General features: G+C 38.8%; 1 protein-coding gene across 2 annotated transcripts in view; it reads right to left on the reverse strand.

The window, feature by feature from the left end:
- Nucleotides 1-658: 658 nt before the first annotated feature.
- The window catches only part of PRKD1 (protein kinase D1), a 66,860-nt gene continuing 50,389 nt past the window's right edge, over nt 659-17,129 (reverse strand). For both annotated transcript variants that reach the window (XM_009886931.1, XM_009886930.1), the window contains 4 exons: nt 16,126-16,224; nt 14,714-14,981; nt 3,464-3,549; nt 659-1,305 (listed from right to left, as the gene is read on the reverse strand). In XM_009886931.1, the coding sequence (XP_009885233.1) occupies nt 1,087-1,305; nt 3,464-3,549; nt 14,714-14,981; nt 16,126-16,224 (672 nt within the window). In that variant the 3' untranslated portion in view covers nt 659-1,086. The remainder of the gene's footprint in view (nt 1,306-3,463; nt 3,550-14,713; nt 14,982-16,125; nt 16,225-17,129) is intronic.

A 17,129-nucleotide genomic window follows, 5' to 3' on the forward strand; every position in this document is an offset into this window, starting at 1 on the left:
GGGGAAGGAGGGTGGGAACCTTGTCAGTTCAACAGAACTCAGTGGAAAAGCAGCAGCAGCACAGTTCTCTAGAGAATAAATTCCCATTAATTTCACTAGTGCAAAAGCAGTGTACTCAAATTCCCTGCTGCATCAGTACGTTTCAAAACTGATTGAACTTATGATATAAAATCATCCTGGTAAGTTCTTACAAAGTGTGTTTCATAGGTATGCAGGTTATCTGGCGGCATTTTCCTACCAACCTCCACATGGGCTTCTTAATGATTAACTAATCTACTCCACCTACTTCTGATGCCATTCTAGGGATATTTTAAACAGAAAGATTAATCAAATGAACCTATTTTAACAAGAATTTTATTGAAAACATACACAAAGTCAACAAGTCATTTAGCTTCTGAATGTACATATTAGAGAATATTCATATTAGAGAAGAATATTTTAAGAAAAGGGAAAATACAACCGACATGCTGCAGTTTACAATACTAAGGCATTTAGGCTTAAAAGCAAGTTATAGTGTGTGTGTCTGTGTGTATCTATGTACACAAACACATATACACAGGTTATCTGATTTGAAACTGTACAGTGCTATGCAACTCGTTATTTTTTGCTTTTTCTATCTTTTGACACTAAATAAAGCTTTTATCCAAACGGGAGAAGTTGTTCACAGAACAGCAGTTATAATCTACTCTTCAAGAGTTTGCTTACAATTACAATACTAACGATGCACAAAAACCCCCCAGATCTTCATGGGAAAGTTCTCTCTTACCAAAATGAGGCTCAAGTAAGAAAACCACTAGTTTGCAAAGGCACCGTGGAGACAGGTTTTAATACATTAAATACAACATGAATCATTCACAATAACAAGTTTAGTGTTTCTGGGAACTTTTGTAAATACAACACAGTTGGTCACACAAAAACGTTTCTGTTGATTTGTCTTGGCAACTCAGATACATCAACAGTGTAACAGCATAACAGCTTTGTTCCCATCTGACAGAAAATAATGGCAGTTCTGCAAGGCAAACGTTAAACCTGACCGTATGTATTTATTAATTCCACAGTGTTTTGACAGATTATAGGGGATGCAACTTAAAGGATGCTGACACGCTCACTGAGGGCTTTCATTTCTGTTTCTTCTAGCTTGGTGTTTTCATTATGGTTAGCGCTTGGACTGATAAGGTGTGCTGGATACTGCAATCCATGTTCTCCTGAATACAGTTCCCATCGGGAGTCGTCACTTTCATGGGTGATGTAACGTTCCCCCATTTTACATTCCAGTTCCCGTAAATCTAACCAGGTTTGATAGTCCTGAAATAAAGTAACAGTATGAGTTTTTAATTTCCTAAAACAAATGACATTGACTTCTACTACCGATAATATGCAAAGTGATATTAACTTGGCAATCTAAAGGTCATGCATCCCTATTGTTCTGGAATGGAAAAATCTTACAATTAATAAATATGAAAACTGCCTGTAGAGACAGATTTCACCTCTAGAGGATTGTTTGATAAATTAATTTTATTAAACTCTGTCATAAGTATAGTATGGAGATGTTACAGGTTGTTTTGCAGAATGTATGGATAGTCTACAGATGTCCAAAATATCTAAACGAAGCACGGGTGGTAAAACAATTCCTCACACCAGCCACAAGATGAATAAGGAAGAAGAAACATCTTTAAATCATACACATACATCCTCATGATCTGTATCAGAAACCAAGACAGTCACTCCATCTCTGAATAACGGTGCAGGATATGAATTCAGCTTGGGCTAGAAAAAAATTTGCTTTTTCAAACTTAGGCAACTACTGGTGTGGTCAGAGACATATACATCTAAACATCAAGGTATTTTGGAACTCCTTGGTGACAGTCAACAGTAAGTCTGGAAACTGGTTTGGTTCTCATGCTGTTTAGACCACCATGCTCTGCAGCTTCTGATTTGCCTAAAGTTTAATAATTTCTTTTCTTATTCCCACCCAAAGCATATATGAAGCTGCAGTAATAAAGTCAATCCTAGCCCCATACAGACTAACCTCTGCTCACAATTCTGTATCCAGTTCTCTTTTTCTCCTTCACCTTGTCCCAACCTAAGACACAACGCTGGTCACCTACCCAAACCACCACAAAGCCAACACACTGTAAATGCAATAAAGCATTCATCCTTAGTATCTCACATCCTGCCCCACTTCCTATGCAGGCATCGTCTCAAAAATCATCTCTACATCTCACTGTTATCTTTCCTTAGCCCACAGCTCTTCTGGAAAAAGGACTCATCTCATCCATGGTGCTAGAGCTGCTGCTGTACTGCCTGTCCTTAGTTCACCTCCACTCACTATTGCACCGTGCTAAAAGTGCTACAGAGAGGTGAAGGACTCTGTCCCATCACATGAGACAGCCTTGCTGCAGACCTTAGCCCAGATCACCTCTCTGGTCCCCAAAGGCTCAGAGAAATGCATTCTGCAATGGTTGCCAGGGACAAGAGCAGTCTTGGAGGAAAAGACTGGAGAGAGACAGGAAATCCAGGAGGAAGAAAGCAAGCCCAGGAGAAACATCCCTGGGGAAGACGAGGTGTGGCGTGGGAGGCTGCAGCCCTTTTCCTCCCATACTAGCAGGTCACCCTTTACTTTGTGAAACAGTTGCAACTGTAAGGTACTGGTTTCAGTTTGGATAAAGATTTCTTTGGGATTGCGGATTACTCATCTGATCTGTGCCACGCTTGTGCCATGATCACTTTCTTAGACGCAAATGTGGATCCCTTGGTTGATCCTGCGGGCTGATGTCCCAGCCTGGCCTCAGCCTGTCCCCGTGCCCTGGGAGGAGCCGAATGCCCTGGCCTGGGGTGGCCCCCAGCCTGCCCTGCTCCCTGCCTGAGGGCGGCGGGACGCGCCCTGGCTGCTGACTGCACTGATGCTGTTTTAGGTCTTTAACTTGCAGTGATTTGGCAGCTGCCAGGATAAAAAGAACTACCATATGAGGAGCAGAAGACAGTGGCTGCTAGTATCTCAAAAATTCCCAACATTTCAGTTTTTCAGTGAAAATTTCAACTGCAGGTGGCAAATATATCTTCCTGGAAAGCATACAACTTCACTAGTTCTTTTGATGACTGTGAAGTGAAAGCTGATTGATTAGTTTCAATAAGTGAATCAGGTCAACTCCAGGCAATGAGATAATAAGTCAAATGACTCTAATGGGTTTTTATATGTATGTATATCATCTTCTCAGTGGACAAACAAGATAAAATATTTTTGTAATATATTCTGAAAACATGGAAGAGTTTAGTATTGGAATCTAATTTCAAATAAATGAGAAAGTATAGGTAAAGTGGTGAAGAAGTATGAGGTTCCCAAGGTTTGAAAACATCTTCAGGTTTGTAGATTTGCTTAGATTCTACAGTGCTTAAAGATGAAAACTTGTTATATACTTAGAGCCTAAATGCATAGGAAAAACCATGGAATTTGTAGCAATACCTGTAACCACGGGTGGCTTAACGTTTTGTCCACACTGTAGCGCTTTCTCATTTTCACTTGCAACAAATTATTTATGAGATCAATAGCTGAAAAGAAATAATATTGGAAAAAGTCAGTTTGAATATATTTGTTTCAACTAGGACATGCAAACAGAAAGACAGACACACGTTATCCCTCCTTATCCAGCTTTTTACAAACTGCAGTCAATGTCGATGTCCCTGAAGGTGCCCATGCAACCCTTCCTAAAGGGATTACAACTGTTTTACTAATCGGTTGCCTGCTAGCTAGCATATCATCTGCTTCCATGTGTTCATTTGCAGGCACACAGCAAAGGCTGAAGATAGTTCTGACTCAGTTCCTGCTCAAGTGAAAAAAAAAAAATCTCATGTAAGTGAGGACTGCAGTGTTCTTCAGGTACCACAGTAAGCATATATATATATATGTATGTACAGATTTTTCTGAGACTCTCAGCATGACTTTTCGATGACTGACAGCAGCTCCTTCCCAGGCACTGAGTGGAGGAATCGGGTTTTGTAAGTCACTAAATTGTGCAATACTATTCTTTTGAACTGAGCATTGCTTCTACCTGCTACTCAGCAGTCTTGTGTTCCATAAAGGTGAGAGGGGTTCTTTACAAATTTCTTAATTTCCATGTTTTTGAAGGAGTCCATGATTCACCGAGGTTATAGGTATGTGTGCTGTGGTGCCTGAAGGGAAGAGGCCCATGAGTCAACAACCAGCACATGGAACTGCACCAACTGACCCATTTTGAAAAATCTCTGGGATGAGAGAGAGGAATTGGGTCTGAAACATGTCAGACGGACCTTGTTGCCAGGTGAGTACTGAAGGTACTTAAAACTTGTCTGGTTTAAGCGCAGGAGATGGGACAGAATTCTTTAAACTGGTACACCACTGAGATTGTATTTTGTGCAGCAATATGGAAAAGTTTTTCTTTTTCAACAGAGGCTTCCTCTGCCCAGGCCCAATTTGCCCACAGAGCACAATGTCCAGCAAAATGGGAATGTACATGGCAGCCTATCTGGATGTACGCAGTAAGTCTGACAGACAAACCTATTCTTAGCAATAGCAGACTATCACTAAAGTAGCCTGACTTCCTGGTGCTGAATATTATCTTGGAAATCAAAGCAATTGTGGGAATGAGATAAAACAAATCTCGGGACTTCTGACAAAGAAGGCATTGCCAGAGGTTCTGAGCCATGCTTTTCCTGGGGCAGATGGTCCTAATTTTATTTTTTCTGTTGTGGACAAACAGATTTTTAGCTACAGTCTCTTTTAGCGTAAAGTATGGTTCACGCTAAATTCTCTAAGTCATGTTCATTTTGTTCCCTCTCAAAATGTCTGTGAAGTGGATGTGGGATGAGAAAGCCAGTGCACAGCCAATAGGACTACTCCTGACAGATGGCAGCACTATGAAAACTCCTTTGTTTTCCAAAATTGTGGGGTTAATCTTTTTCCTCTTTATTGATAAGAGAAGTTCTCAAGTTTCGAGCTATGAGGAAGAAACAGGAAAGTCAGTCATATGCCACAGTTCAGTTATAGATCCACTTCTGATATAACCTGGGAAAAAGTAGTGGCCGTTGTTTCTATCTGATGCTTGGAAGAGGAGAACATAGTTCTTACCCACTGCAGTAAATCTGGGTATCAGCAGACATCAGTATCTTCTGCAACACTGTCACCTTACCTTTAAATTCAGTGGAATTACAGTAAGACTTCAGTCTGTCTTTTGATAGATAGGCCACTGCTGAATGTGAGTCTAAGAGGATTCCCATTTGTTTATCTTCAGTGGTATTCAGGTATATATGATCTTCAGAGTTAATTTTTCATTATTTACTATGAATCTCAGTTTGGCAAATAGGTCAAGAACTTGATGAAAGAGTTTATTGTCCTGGGAACTGATCTCAGTCAGCCAACTGCTGAGATATAAGTGCATGTTTCCCCAAGATGTGCCTCTATAACTGCCAAGTACCTACCGATTATTCCTGCCATGAAGTATTGATAATGTCTCTATTATGCATCTTCTGTCTGACCCACTGGAAGCAGATATGACTGTGAGTGCTACAAGTAATGAAATTAAACATAGCTATTCAGCCTCCCTCAAGTTACAGTAGGATGAAGACTCCTTTGCCCCCTTTTTCCCCCCTTGGGACAATGACATACTAAATGTAATAACACATTTCTTTGTATGCTTGAGGGAAATGACCAATGGTTTGTTGAACAGACTAGAAAGGCATTGGTCTAGAAATAATCACAAGAGAAGGTACGTAAGAAAAGATAGGGAAGGAAACTAAGACAAAACTGAAAGGCAGCTTCACAGGCTGGTTCAGGTTGTCAATGTTGAGCAATCATTTGTTCTTGAGAACAGTTTACACAGATAGTCTGATTGTTTCACCACTGGAATACTGCTGTCTCTGTAACAAGTTTTGGTGTTTGTTTTTAGTTCTTTATCTAGGGTTCTTTTTGTCAGGACAGTTTTGAATATCCGTTGCCTCTTAGCAATAAATAAGCACAAATGCAACGTGACGATTATAAAGACTCAGGGCCCAAACTATCTGATACAATTCCATTTGCTTTAGTACATCAAGTTTTCAAATGAGAAAGAGAGCAAACATTAGTTTCAACAGCAAAAAGCATTTGCTATTTTTTACCAGGAAATCATGCAATCCAAGAAAAGCCACTTCTCAAGCATAAGAGTTCTGAGTATCAGAAGTCAAGATGCAAGTGACACGTACTGGCAAGGCAACAAAAGGACAGTGTAAAGGAAAGCAGAAGCTAGGGAGTTCAACACAGACAGGCTGAGTGCTGGAACTGAAGGATTAAAGGATCTCCTTAGGGATCTGGAATAGTCTGTTAATGAGAAAATTCTGAATTTAACTGGTGTTAAATAAATTGTAGAGGTTCAGACACTGACAGGTTCTGTGGGACTATTTAAAGGAAATGAAAGATCTTGGTTATTCTCTCTGTTTCAGCTTACAAAAACCCATCCTGTCCTGATACTGTCCTGACAGCCACTATCTAACATAGTTTGGTCTGGCTACAGTTCATACAGAACGTACAAACAGTAACATTCATGTTGACTCAATTTCCAAATTAAAAAAAAAATAATCATATAATTAATAGTTTGATGATTACATTTTGGTACACTTCTGCGGGCTCCTGTTTACTTTGTGTGACTTAAGGATAGTAGCAAGCTGAGGGTTTATCAAGTTCCAGGAGCTGGAGACTTTGTTAAAGGAGATAAACTAGCCAACTACTTCAGTAGCATAAACATTTAGATCGGTGATCACTCAGCAGAATCACCAATGGGAAGATTCAAATACAACTTTAAAAAGCTGTGTGTCCCCTTGATTTTAGGAAAGGTTGCTCTTTAGTTACATTTTACCGGAAAGAACCTCCAGAGTCAGGAGGTTCATGTTTCTAAACTGCTTATGGCAGTTTATTAGTACAGCAAATAATTAACAGTTTTCATACACGAAGGACTTTTAAATTAAATTACGGTTTTCATAGGAAGGATTGCTTTAACTCGATTAGGATCTGACCCACACATTAACACAAAAGTTCACAAAGTATCTCAAAATCCTATTATGAACCCACCATTCATTTAGTCTGACCATACAGATTTTAGCTTTTCACCTTACAAAAAAGAAATCAGTTTAAGAATATCAAGAAAAGCAGTCCTAAATTAACAATAAATTTATACTCGGTCCAGATTTTTTTAAAGCACACCCATAATATTAGCTATTCTTACAGCCATCACTTGTCAAAATTTCAGCTGCTGCCGTTAATGCAAAACTTAGGACTTCCTAGTCCCTGGATTCTTCTGAATATAGCTCTGTTGATTAGTGGTAAAATTTTTTCATATACATAAACCCCTTCCCTATTGCTGGTCAATACAGCTTTGTTGACAAATGCTGTAGTATAAATGCAGCTATTTTTGGCAAAAAATAATCTTCAGCTGGCAGAGATTATTATTTTCAGAGCCACAGATTCAAGAAATCCTTGGCAATTATAAGCTGCACCTCTAAAAGAGAGGTTTTCTAGAACTAATCCATCCTAGCAAACATGTAAGTAGAGCTAAGACCTTAGTTTAAACAGCTAGTTAAACATTTACTGAGGTAGAGAGCATCTTTGAGCTACAACATGCATTTGACCTCCTCATACTTAATGCTCATTCATGTGACTTGGCCGTTAATGTGTGAAACGGAGCTTCTACTCACATTATGCTGAAACAAGTCTATATAAATACTAAATAGTGGCTTGAAGGCAGCTGTGGTATTTATTTCTGACTCAAAAGCAGTGTAACAGGCACACCATGATCAAATTTAACACATGGAAGAAATTACTTTGTTTCTTCACAAATTACTAAATAATACAAAGTAATGTGAAGCACCTAATCAACAGCGTGCACATCACACAGCTCATCAGGCTAGTGGTAGTAGCTGTGTTGGTAGCTAATGAACAAAAAATTGTGAATACAATGATATATGGAAATTCCACAACAGAACAAAACTCACCAAGAATAACACAAACCTTGACACAGCACGTTTTAAGACCATGCAGTTCAAAAGAACAGCCACCACAGTGAAGACACACTAGGTAAAATACACTTACAGGCAGAGGGACAAAAGCATTCAGGGAGTTCTGTCTTTATAATTAGCAGTATTTATTTTGTGTAACCTGTAGCTAAGTCAAAATAAATCTTTTGAGATGATGCAGATTTGGTGGACTGGAAGGTCAAAGTTGGAAATGAACAGTAATGCTGCTGTAAATAGGCTCCATGTTTGACAGATGTGAAATTTAAAGCTAGAAAATAGGAAATAATTCTGCAAGTAGATTCCTCTGTATGAACATCTAGCAGAATTCCACAATGAAATCTGAATCCAGGTCAAATTATCATACAGCAATTCAGTGAATTTGGAAATGTAGGTTGGCTTGACAATCATCGAAGACAGAACAGAAACAGCAGATTGGGCGATGGAATGTTGAGTGGCTGTGACAAAATCTGGTTTTCTACAAGATACCCAAAGTTTACCACAGAAACTACCTCTCTACTGTAATGTGTTACAATTCTATTTAGGCATACAAACACAAACTCAGTTTTTGGGGAGCATTCTTTCAAAACAGCGAAGCTATTGGAGAAGGGTGGGAAAATGCAACTGCTTAGTGTGGGTGGAAATCAGAATTGTGTACACACACCATCTCTGGAAAACCTTAAAATGTAAAGCAATTGGGTTTGGTGAAGTTAGAAAAGGGTTCTTGTGCACGAGGGCTAAGTTTTGGGAAATTATGCTCGCAGAAACATTTTGAATGGATAATCAGCTGGGAAAAAATACATTTGTGAGAGCTACAAAAATTGAAAAGTCTTAGTTTGTATAAGTTAGATTTTAGTGGGGCAAGAGGATAGACAAAGCATTACACAAAAAGCTAGAATATCTCAGCAGGAGGAGTTGATGAGATTAATCCAGATGTTATGACATCAGACAGACACGTTACAGAGAGAAAAGAGTAATAGTCAAAAGACTAGACCATGTTCCCGAGTGGCAGACAGAACTGTTGATAGAGACTGAAAGACATTAGGCACTCAAAAATACTATCCTCAAATCGATTCTGCCTCCTTTCTTGGCTTGTGACTGTAGATTTTTATTTAAAAAATTGCTAGAAAATGCTACAGAAAAGTAATCTTCAAGAAAATAAACTAATACAGAACACACTATTAAATTCATGGCACACTTTTCCTCCAAAATACAATTTCTTCCCATATGTTTTCATTCTGAACCTGCTAGACTTTAAGTGTATTATTTATATAATCATGCAGTTTAAACTGTTATGGGTCATGTGTTCTTACAAATCTATCGCCTCATCAGTGCAGTTTAGAATTTTAAAAGCCAACTGAATTTTACCTTAATACCAATAATTGAATAAGGAACACAGAATGGGAACATTTAGGCTACTTTACCACTGTTGTTGCTTTTCCAGACACAATGTTTAGATATGACCTATCTCATTTTATATTTTTTTTCCTTTTAAAGTTTTGCTACCCTCTGCATTCCAGCTCCCAAATTAACATGCTGTTGCTTGGCAATATCACACAAAGCATCTACTGAGCACTAAAACCAAAGTGGGGATAAACACAGCATCATTCACTCCAATTTGTGCACGATACATTAAATGCAAAGAAATGTGCGATTTTGCTAAAAAGTAAAATATCTGAGCTTTTAATTCCTCTCTCTTTACAATAAAAATAGAAGTAAACATGGCAACAACTCAGTGTAGCTATTCTTAAACTTTTTACACGGGTAATGGTCTGAAACGAGTACTGAAATAACTACAGTTGCAAGAAATTTTACATCCAATTTGGCTCTTTGAACAAGAGTAATAGTCATAAGCAAGAAAAAAAAAAAGGTTGAGCGCTGTTCTGCTTTCCTCAGTGTTGATTTTTGTAAAAGGCATGCAAAAATTTCTAACACTACTTTCATTAGCCATTTTACAACAAATTATATGCCCTTTAATAAAGCTGTTTTACAGATACCGGCAATGCACTTGGCTGATGCTCACTTTCCTTAATCTAAACTGAAAATTGCATAACAAGGTAAAAAACCCACAACTTTTGAAACATGTACGGTTCCACTGCAAATACATACACAGAATTTCAAGCAAATGAGTTGCTGCAGTTTAAGAAGTAACTAGCTCAGGTGTACCAGCTGTGTATGTTTGTGATCCTAACCTGGTACAGTTGGGAAGTAAAGCCCCCTATCTATTGTTTTAGGGTATCTATGTTATCTGCCATCACTTGCATCAAGCGGTATTGTCAATATAGACAGCAATAGGTTTGAATAAACGTTTTTTGTTGTTGTTTTTAGCTCAACTTGGTATGTAATTCCTTCTACTACTTCTCACTGTTCTACAACAGTGTTTCTAGGATTATCATATTATGAACATTCATAGCAACCAGTACTGACATATTTCGACAGTAAAAACAGAAGAAACAGTCACGCACATTGCATTTTATATGATCAGAGAACCTAAGCGTTTTTATTGGCATGCATAAATCAGAGTTAATATTAATACTCTTAGATGGTAGCTGAGCTCTCCTAAGCTCACTGAATGCTCAGTTTCTGTCTGCTATTACTGAGGCATGTAATATAGTCTCTGGATAAAGGTATCACTTTTAAAATCTACCTGTAATGTACAATTCACAGAGTCCGTTGTTGAAAAGTGCTTGAACCCAGCACTGTCTTTTGGACATAAGAGAAGAATGGAGTAAGTAATGGAGAAAGAAAGAATATTTACATTATTTTTACTTATGGTAACCTTTTGACAAACGGCTCCCGTTTTTCAAATTCACACTGCAAAACACTTTAAGAAGATATTTCTTACCTGCGTTAAAGATAATATTTACTTTGCATTTCTTTATCTGTGACAATAATACTTGTCTAATCAATTTTGCTTTCAATTTTTTAATGCTTTATCAGTGTAGCAAAATTTTGGTTGAAGCCTTCTGTGAAGACTGCAGTTGTTTGTTATGTGTTAAACTTCTCTTAAGTATTTGCACAAGTTTTTAAATGTCAGTAAGTAAATTGGACTAACTGCTGGATCTTCAAGGTTTTTTTCTTTCTTACAAGTAAAAATATAGCTTAAATAATTTTGTTTTAAATTTAAAACAAAGAATAATGCCTCTTGCAAGAAAACACCCATGTAGATCCTTTAAGACAAACAGCAATTTCAAATCATACCAGCTTGAAAGAGATAGGCTGATCAACGCTTATTTATAAAGACCTTGCCGGATTTTGCTGCAGGATTACATTCACCACTGTGATGTAACTCCCTCATAAGCTTGAGTGGAAGAACTAGTTGATGACAACTAATGTCCACTTGAGAGAATTATTGCTATGATACAAATTCCAGGAAATAGTTAAAAAAAGTAATCGTAGTCATGTATGTTAAAACTTCTGCTGAAAAATCTTCAATGATTAATAATAACTGGCAAAAAGAATAATGGAAAAGGTATGGCAGGCAAATACCCCATTCATTAGCTTAACCTGTTGGGATTGAAAATGATTCTCTGTCTGAATTTTTGGATTTATAGCATTTAGTGCAGAGAAATTTATGAGCCCCAGTGAGTGTATTTTAGCTTGAAATGAGCTTCATGTTACCAAAGTTCACACTTAATTACACAAATGACTCGATGAAGTGGAGAAGTGGAGACCAGCGGTGAGTGGCATTCCTCAGGGGTCGGTACTGGGACCGGTACTGTTTAACATCTTTGTTGGCAACATGGATGTTGGGATTGAGTGCACCCTCAGCAAGTTTGCCGACGACACCAAGCTGTGTGTAACGGTCAACACGCTGGAGGGAAGGGATGTCATCTAGAGGGACCTGGACAGGCTTGAGAGAGCTGGGCCCATGCGAGCCTCATGAAGTTCAACAAGGCCAAGTGCAAGGTCCTACAGGTGGTTCAGGGCAATCACAAGCACAAATACAGGCTGGGTGCAGAATGGATTGAGAGCAGCCCTGTGGAGAAGCTTAGGGGTGTTCGCTGATGAGAAGCTCAACAGGAGCCAGCAACATGCACTTGCAGCCCAGAAAGCCAACTGCATCCTGGACTGCATCAAAAGAAGCATGGCCAGCAGGTCGAGGGAGGTGATTCTGTCCTTCTACTCTGCTCTCTTAAGACCACTCCTGGAGTACTGCATCCAGCTCTGGAGCCCCCAACAGAGGAAGACCTGTTGGAGCGAGTCCAGAGGAGGGCCACGAAGATGATCAGAGGGCTGGAGCACCTCTCCTATGAAGACAGGCTGAGAGAGCTGGGATTGTTCAGCCTGGAGAAGAGAAGACTCCAGGGAGACCTTGTAACAGTCTTTCAGTACTTAAAGGAGGCCTATAGTAAAAGGCGGAGAAGGACTCTTTATCAGGGAGTGTAGTGACAGGACGAGGGGTAAATGGTTTTAAACTGGAAGAGGGCAGATTTAGATTAGGTATTAGGAAGAAATTCTTTAGTGTGAGGGTGGTGAGACACTGGAACAGGTTGCCCAGAGAAGTTGTGGAGGCCCCCTCCCTGGAAGAGTTCAAGGCCAGGTTGGATGGAGCTTGGAGCAACCTGGTCTAGTGGGAGGTGTCCCTGCCCATGGTGGGGGGATGGAACTAAATGATCTATAAGGTCTCTTCCAACCCAAACCATTCTATGATTCTATGAAATAATTTTTATTTGCAATGTTGAGTAAGCAACTTCACGAAATCTTTAAATAATCACCTGTGTTTCCCCCCCAAATGCTTCAACGATTGATAGCATCACTTACAATTCTGAAACATAAATTTCAGAATTGTAATCCAGATTAGATGTGTTAGGACACTGGGTACAGGTTTGCATTTTAACCATGCTATACGGTCACAGATAACGCAAACTGGATGGGGCCAGCAGGTGTACAAGGCCCATGCACCTGCCCTCTTTTTGACCTGTGCAGGAGTGTGGACCAGAGTAGCTGACATGAGAAAACCGTTCCTTTATCTCCTCTAGCTAATCTGGAGTTTGAGTTCAATGTTGAGCTCTATAAGTCAGCGTTATCAAGTAATACTTGGACAGAGATCTAGACTCCAACTCCCTGTGCTAAACACAACGGATCTGTTCAGACTGTTTCCAAGTTATTGTTTAGCACAACAGAGTGGCTCATCAGCTAGGAATTCAGAACGTATAATAAAATCACAATGTAAAAGCAGATTTTAACTTAGTAATTTGTTTAAGTGTGTTCTTTCCCACCCTTCTGCATGCTTGCAGCCTGTTATCCATCAATTCTTAATGAAGGCTCTGATTCTATGAAAGGAGAGATAACACCCCAGTAGGTGAGTTTTCTGTAGGTGCTCTACCGAATCTTCACCTCTGAATGTAGAAATTGATCTTCTGTCTACCACAGTAGAAACTTGTGGGAGACAATTTCTTGCAGCCTCTTCTGTGTTGATTGCTGCTTGCTTATCTCTAGCGCCAGATAAAGCATTGCTGCCAACAGATTCTGTCAGCTTACATATCAGAAGTGTGTGGAGGTTCAGGAGGACTTCAGTGTGTAATTGTGCAGATTTATAGCTGCTTTCCACCCCCCCCAACCCCCAATGGATCTCATTAAACTTCATCTGCCGCCGAGATAAAACAACAGACGATGCTCTCAAAGCACTTTTCAGCTGAGAGTCTCACATGGCTGTAATACATATTATAGTGAGCAGTAGGCACACTTCTCTAAGCTACCATTAACATATACGTTAAACATGTTACCTGAAACCCAAAAAAACTGCACTGTAAATAATGGAAATTGTAAATGCTAACATTTTAATTCAATTTGGCACATATTACAGTTCAGAAAAAAAAGATAAGAATCTGATGTTTACGATTTTTCCTTTACTTTAAGACTTATGAAGCAATCTGGCAAAAAGTTGAGGACATAATGATTAAAAAAAAAATCCCAAAGAAAATAAAGCTGCCTGAATATGTTTGTTATGTATGAGAAATGTTGGCAAAACCAGAACTGATATTTTTGTTAAACGCCCTACATAGTTGTTTTCAGAGACATGTTTAATAGAATTCATTTACCTTCTTTGAAGATGTTCATAGTGAATTATTCACATTATTCTTTTACTATCAAAAATCTTTTATGTAATTGACTAGAATCCAAGTTTCAAAAGCCTCACTGATTATCTCCAAGCCTTCTCCCACCTCCAGAAAGCCTCTTCTATGACACTTTCTCACTGTTCTTGAAAGCTCATCCGCTTGAAATTGTTCAGTATCTTTTTTATCTTCTCCACAGGAAGACTATCAGGGTACAGCATCCTACTGAATAGAAACTAAAGTATTGGCACGAGTAGAATGAGAAAAGACTGCAGAGGTACTAGAGCTGAAAGAACAGGTACAGAACTAAACATAAGCAACACCAGTTCCAGCAGCTGAGGTTCCCCACAAGATTCTATAGCAACCCAATCTGTTAGTGGCTATGTGCCTCCTTCAACACCTCCCGGAGAGATCCCACGCAAGAGGATTACACCATATGCAGTCTGTACATGGCTCTGCAGGAAATCTCTAAAGCAGCTGATAGCACAAAACAGAGACTTTACACGATGGTACATTATGGTACCTTGAAATTTCAAACCTTTGTGGTTCTTTCCACTGGTACGTACAGGGGAAAAAAAAAGAGCAAAATAAAACTACTCTTTTTTAGCATTTATATAAAAACAGCCACAAACAGATATTACCTTCATGAGAAATTTCTTTCCATGGATTAGGTGGATACATGAAAGCAGCATTCTGGATTTGGTCATGTATGTCTTCATCTTCATTGAATGGAAAGGTACCACTGAGGCTTACATAAATGATGACACCCACAGACCACATATCCAGAGACCGGTTATAGCCTTTGTTTCTCAGCACTTCTGGAGCAAGGTAGGCTGGCGTTCCTACAACTGAACGCCTAAATGACTTCTCTCCAATGATTCGGGCAAAGCCAAAATCGCAAAGTTTTACCTGTTTAAAGAAAAGTCCTATAGTAAGACAGACATGACTTTTATTATCAAATACATACTTGAGGGACTTTTACCATGGTTGCAAGATGCATCTCCTACTGTTTCTTCAAGGATACTTTTTGTTAAACTCCTCTTTGAGAGGAATACCCTTATGCTACTGAGATGTTTGAGCAGTCCATTGCATCTCCTCTATTCCTTCACTCCATAAATAAGCCATGGTAAAACCAGTAACACAGGGCAACTTAGAATGAAAGAAATGCAGTTTTGGATGGGCCTAACAGCTCAGGCTCCTGGTGAAAGTAGTAATACCAGGCAATTCATTTGTAGCATAAAACCACGGCAAACAGAAAAAGTGTTTTACCTCTCACTTTTTCCTAAATCAAACAAGTTCACAAAATTTAGTTCTTGGACTTGCACTTTCATTTTATTGTGGATCTAGTTACAGGCTGCCTCTCTGCAAACTGCCTTGTCTGACTTCTTCAGAGGGACAGATTTAGCTGCTTAAAAATTTTCACTTAACGTCTCAGTATAGATCTTTCCTTTCCAATTATTGATACTGGCATTATTCAGAAATTGCCAATAGTGCTCCTTTTGAATATGGGCAGTTGGAGGAGATTATAGTTGAACTCTGCAGATCAAAGCTAACAGAAGCTGCTACAAATACCTTTTAATAAGAAATACAACAATGAGCCAGAAAGTATATTTAAATAGCCTGCAATGTACCTGGCATTTAAATGCATAAAATTAAAGAAACAGCTCTTGTTCTTCATGAGCTCTGCCCTAACTTTCAGAAAAATAACTTTCTGGTGACTGCTTACAAATTGTCCCTTCTCTGGACCAAATCAATCAGATAGGTAATTTGTGCTGTAACGGTGAGCAAATTAGAAACAAGCACATGAGTAGTTTTGTCACACTTGAAACTCTAGTTGAATACTTTAGGCAAATGACAAAACGCAAGGATTTTCAAACATGTCTTTTTTGGAAAGTTTTTGATTAGGTGATCAGTTTTTTCATATAAAAATTCTGTGTAGTTCCTGGAGGATACAGAGAGGTCGCTAGTCGCTTTTTGTTTGTTCGTAAAATAATGACTGCTAACACTTACTCATTTGAACAATTTATCTTAAGAATGGACATTTTCTACTTGCCTGTGGGAAAGGATCAGCTGATGCCAGTAACACATTTTCTGGTTTGAGGTCACAATGAACAATATTTTTGAAATGAAGATGTCTTAAAGCAACAAGGATCTGTGAAGAAAGAAATCAGAAACAAATTCAGTTTTGAATGTTGTAATTTTTTTTTTTGGTTTTACATCATTTGGACAATATCAGTTATCAGAGAATCCAGGACCGGTGTAGAGAGAAACAACCCAACAAGAATGTACCTTTTAAAACAATGCCTACAATGGGAAAAAAACCAAAAACCAAAAGGCAAAAATGTCAACTACTTTCTGTGCCTCAAGTTTTTTTGATGTTTCACTGTATGGAATATGATTTTTCCCCCTCCAAAGACTTCACATTCTAAACATTTTTTTTTAAAAAATGGGCTCTAAGTACTTGTTTACATTATTTTTTGGGGTGAAATCTCTGGATGCAGGAACATTTGCAAAATCACCTTCCAGATCTAAATCCACTCAGAAAAAATAACAGAAATATTATGTGATCCATTTTAAACATTTTCTTCAAGACAGGAAGCACAGAGAGCTTTGCATATATTTTTATTCCAATCCTCACAAAAGAACATGTGCAGCAGAATTTTTAATCCTATTCTGTGGCTTTAACTCCTTTCCTTGTGTCTGGTCAGGGGCTGGCAGAATTTCCCACTGTATTAGAGCAGGGAATGGCAAGGAGGCTGAATGATCCTGGGAAGGCAAGAAACCAAATTCTGAAGCTGGTGGCATTTTCACCCATGAAAGCATGAAAACTAGGGAACCTACGACAGTCTAACCTGAATAATAAACTTCCACCGTAACACTGTTGTTCCTGCTCCTTTCTTCTCCCTGACTGCTGAAACACAGACCGCTCTGCCTCCGAGGTGGCTCGCTACTCAACTGCGTATCTAAATTTAAACCAGTATTACGGGCAGCCGCAGAAGCAATACGATAATATGACAACAGGAAGAACAGAAAAAACCCAACCCAGATCACATTGTT

Source organism: Charadrius vociferus, unplaced genomic scaffold, assembly GCF_000708025.1.
Source record: "Charadrius vociferus isolate BGI_N301 unplaced genomic scaffold, ASM70802v2 scaffold14, whole genome shotgun sequence".
NCBI lineage: Eukaryota > Metazoa > Chordata > Aves > Charadriiformes > Charadriidae > Charadrius > Charadrius vociferus.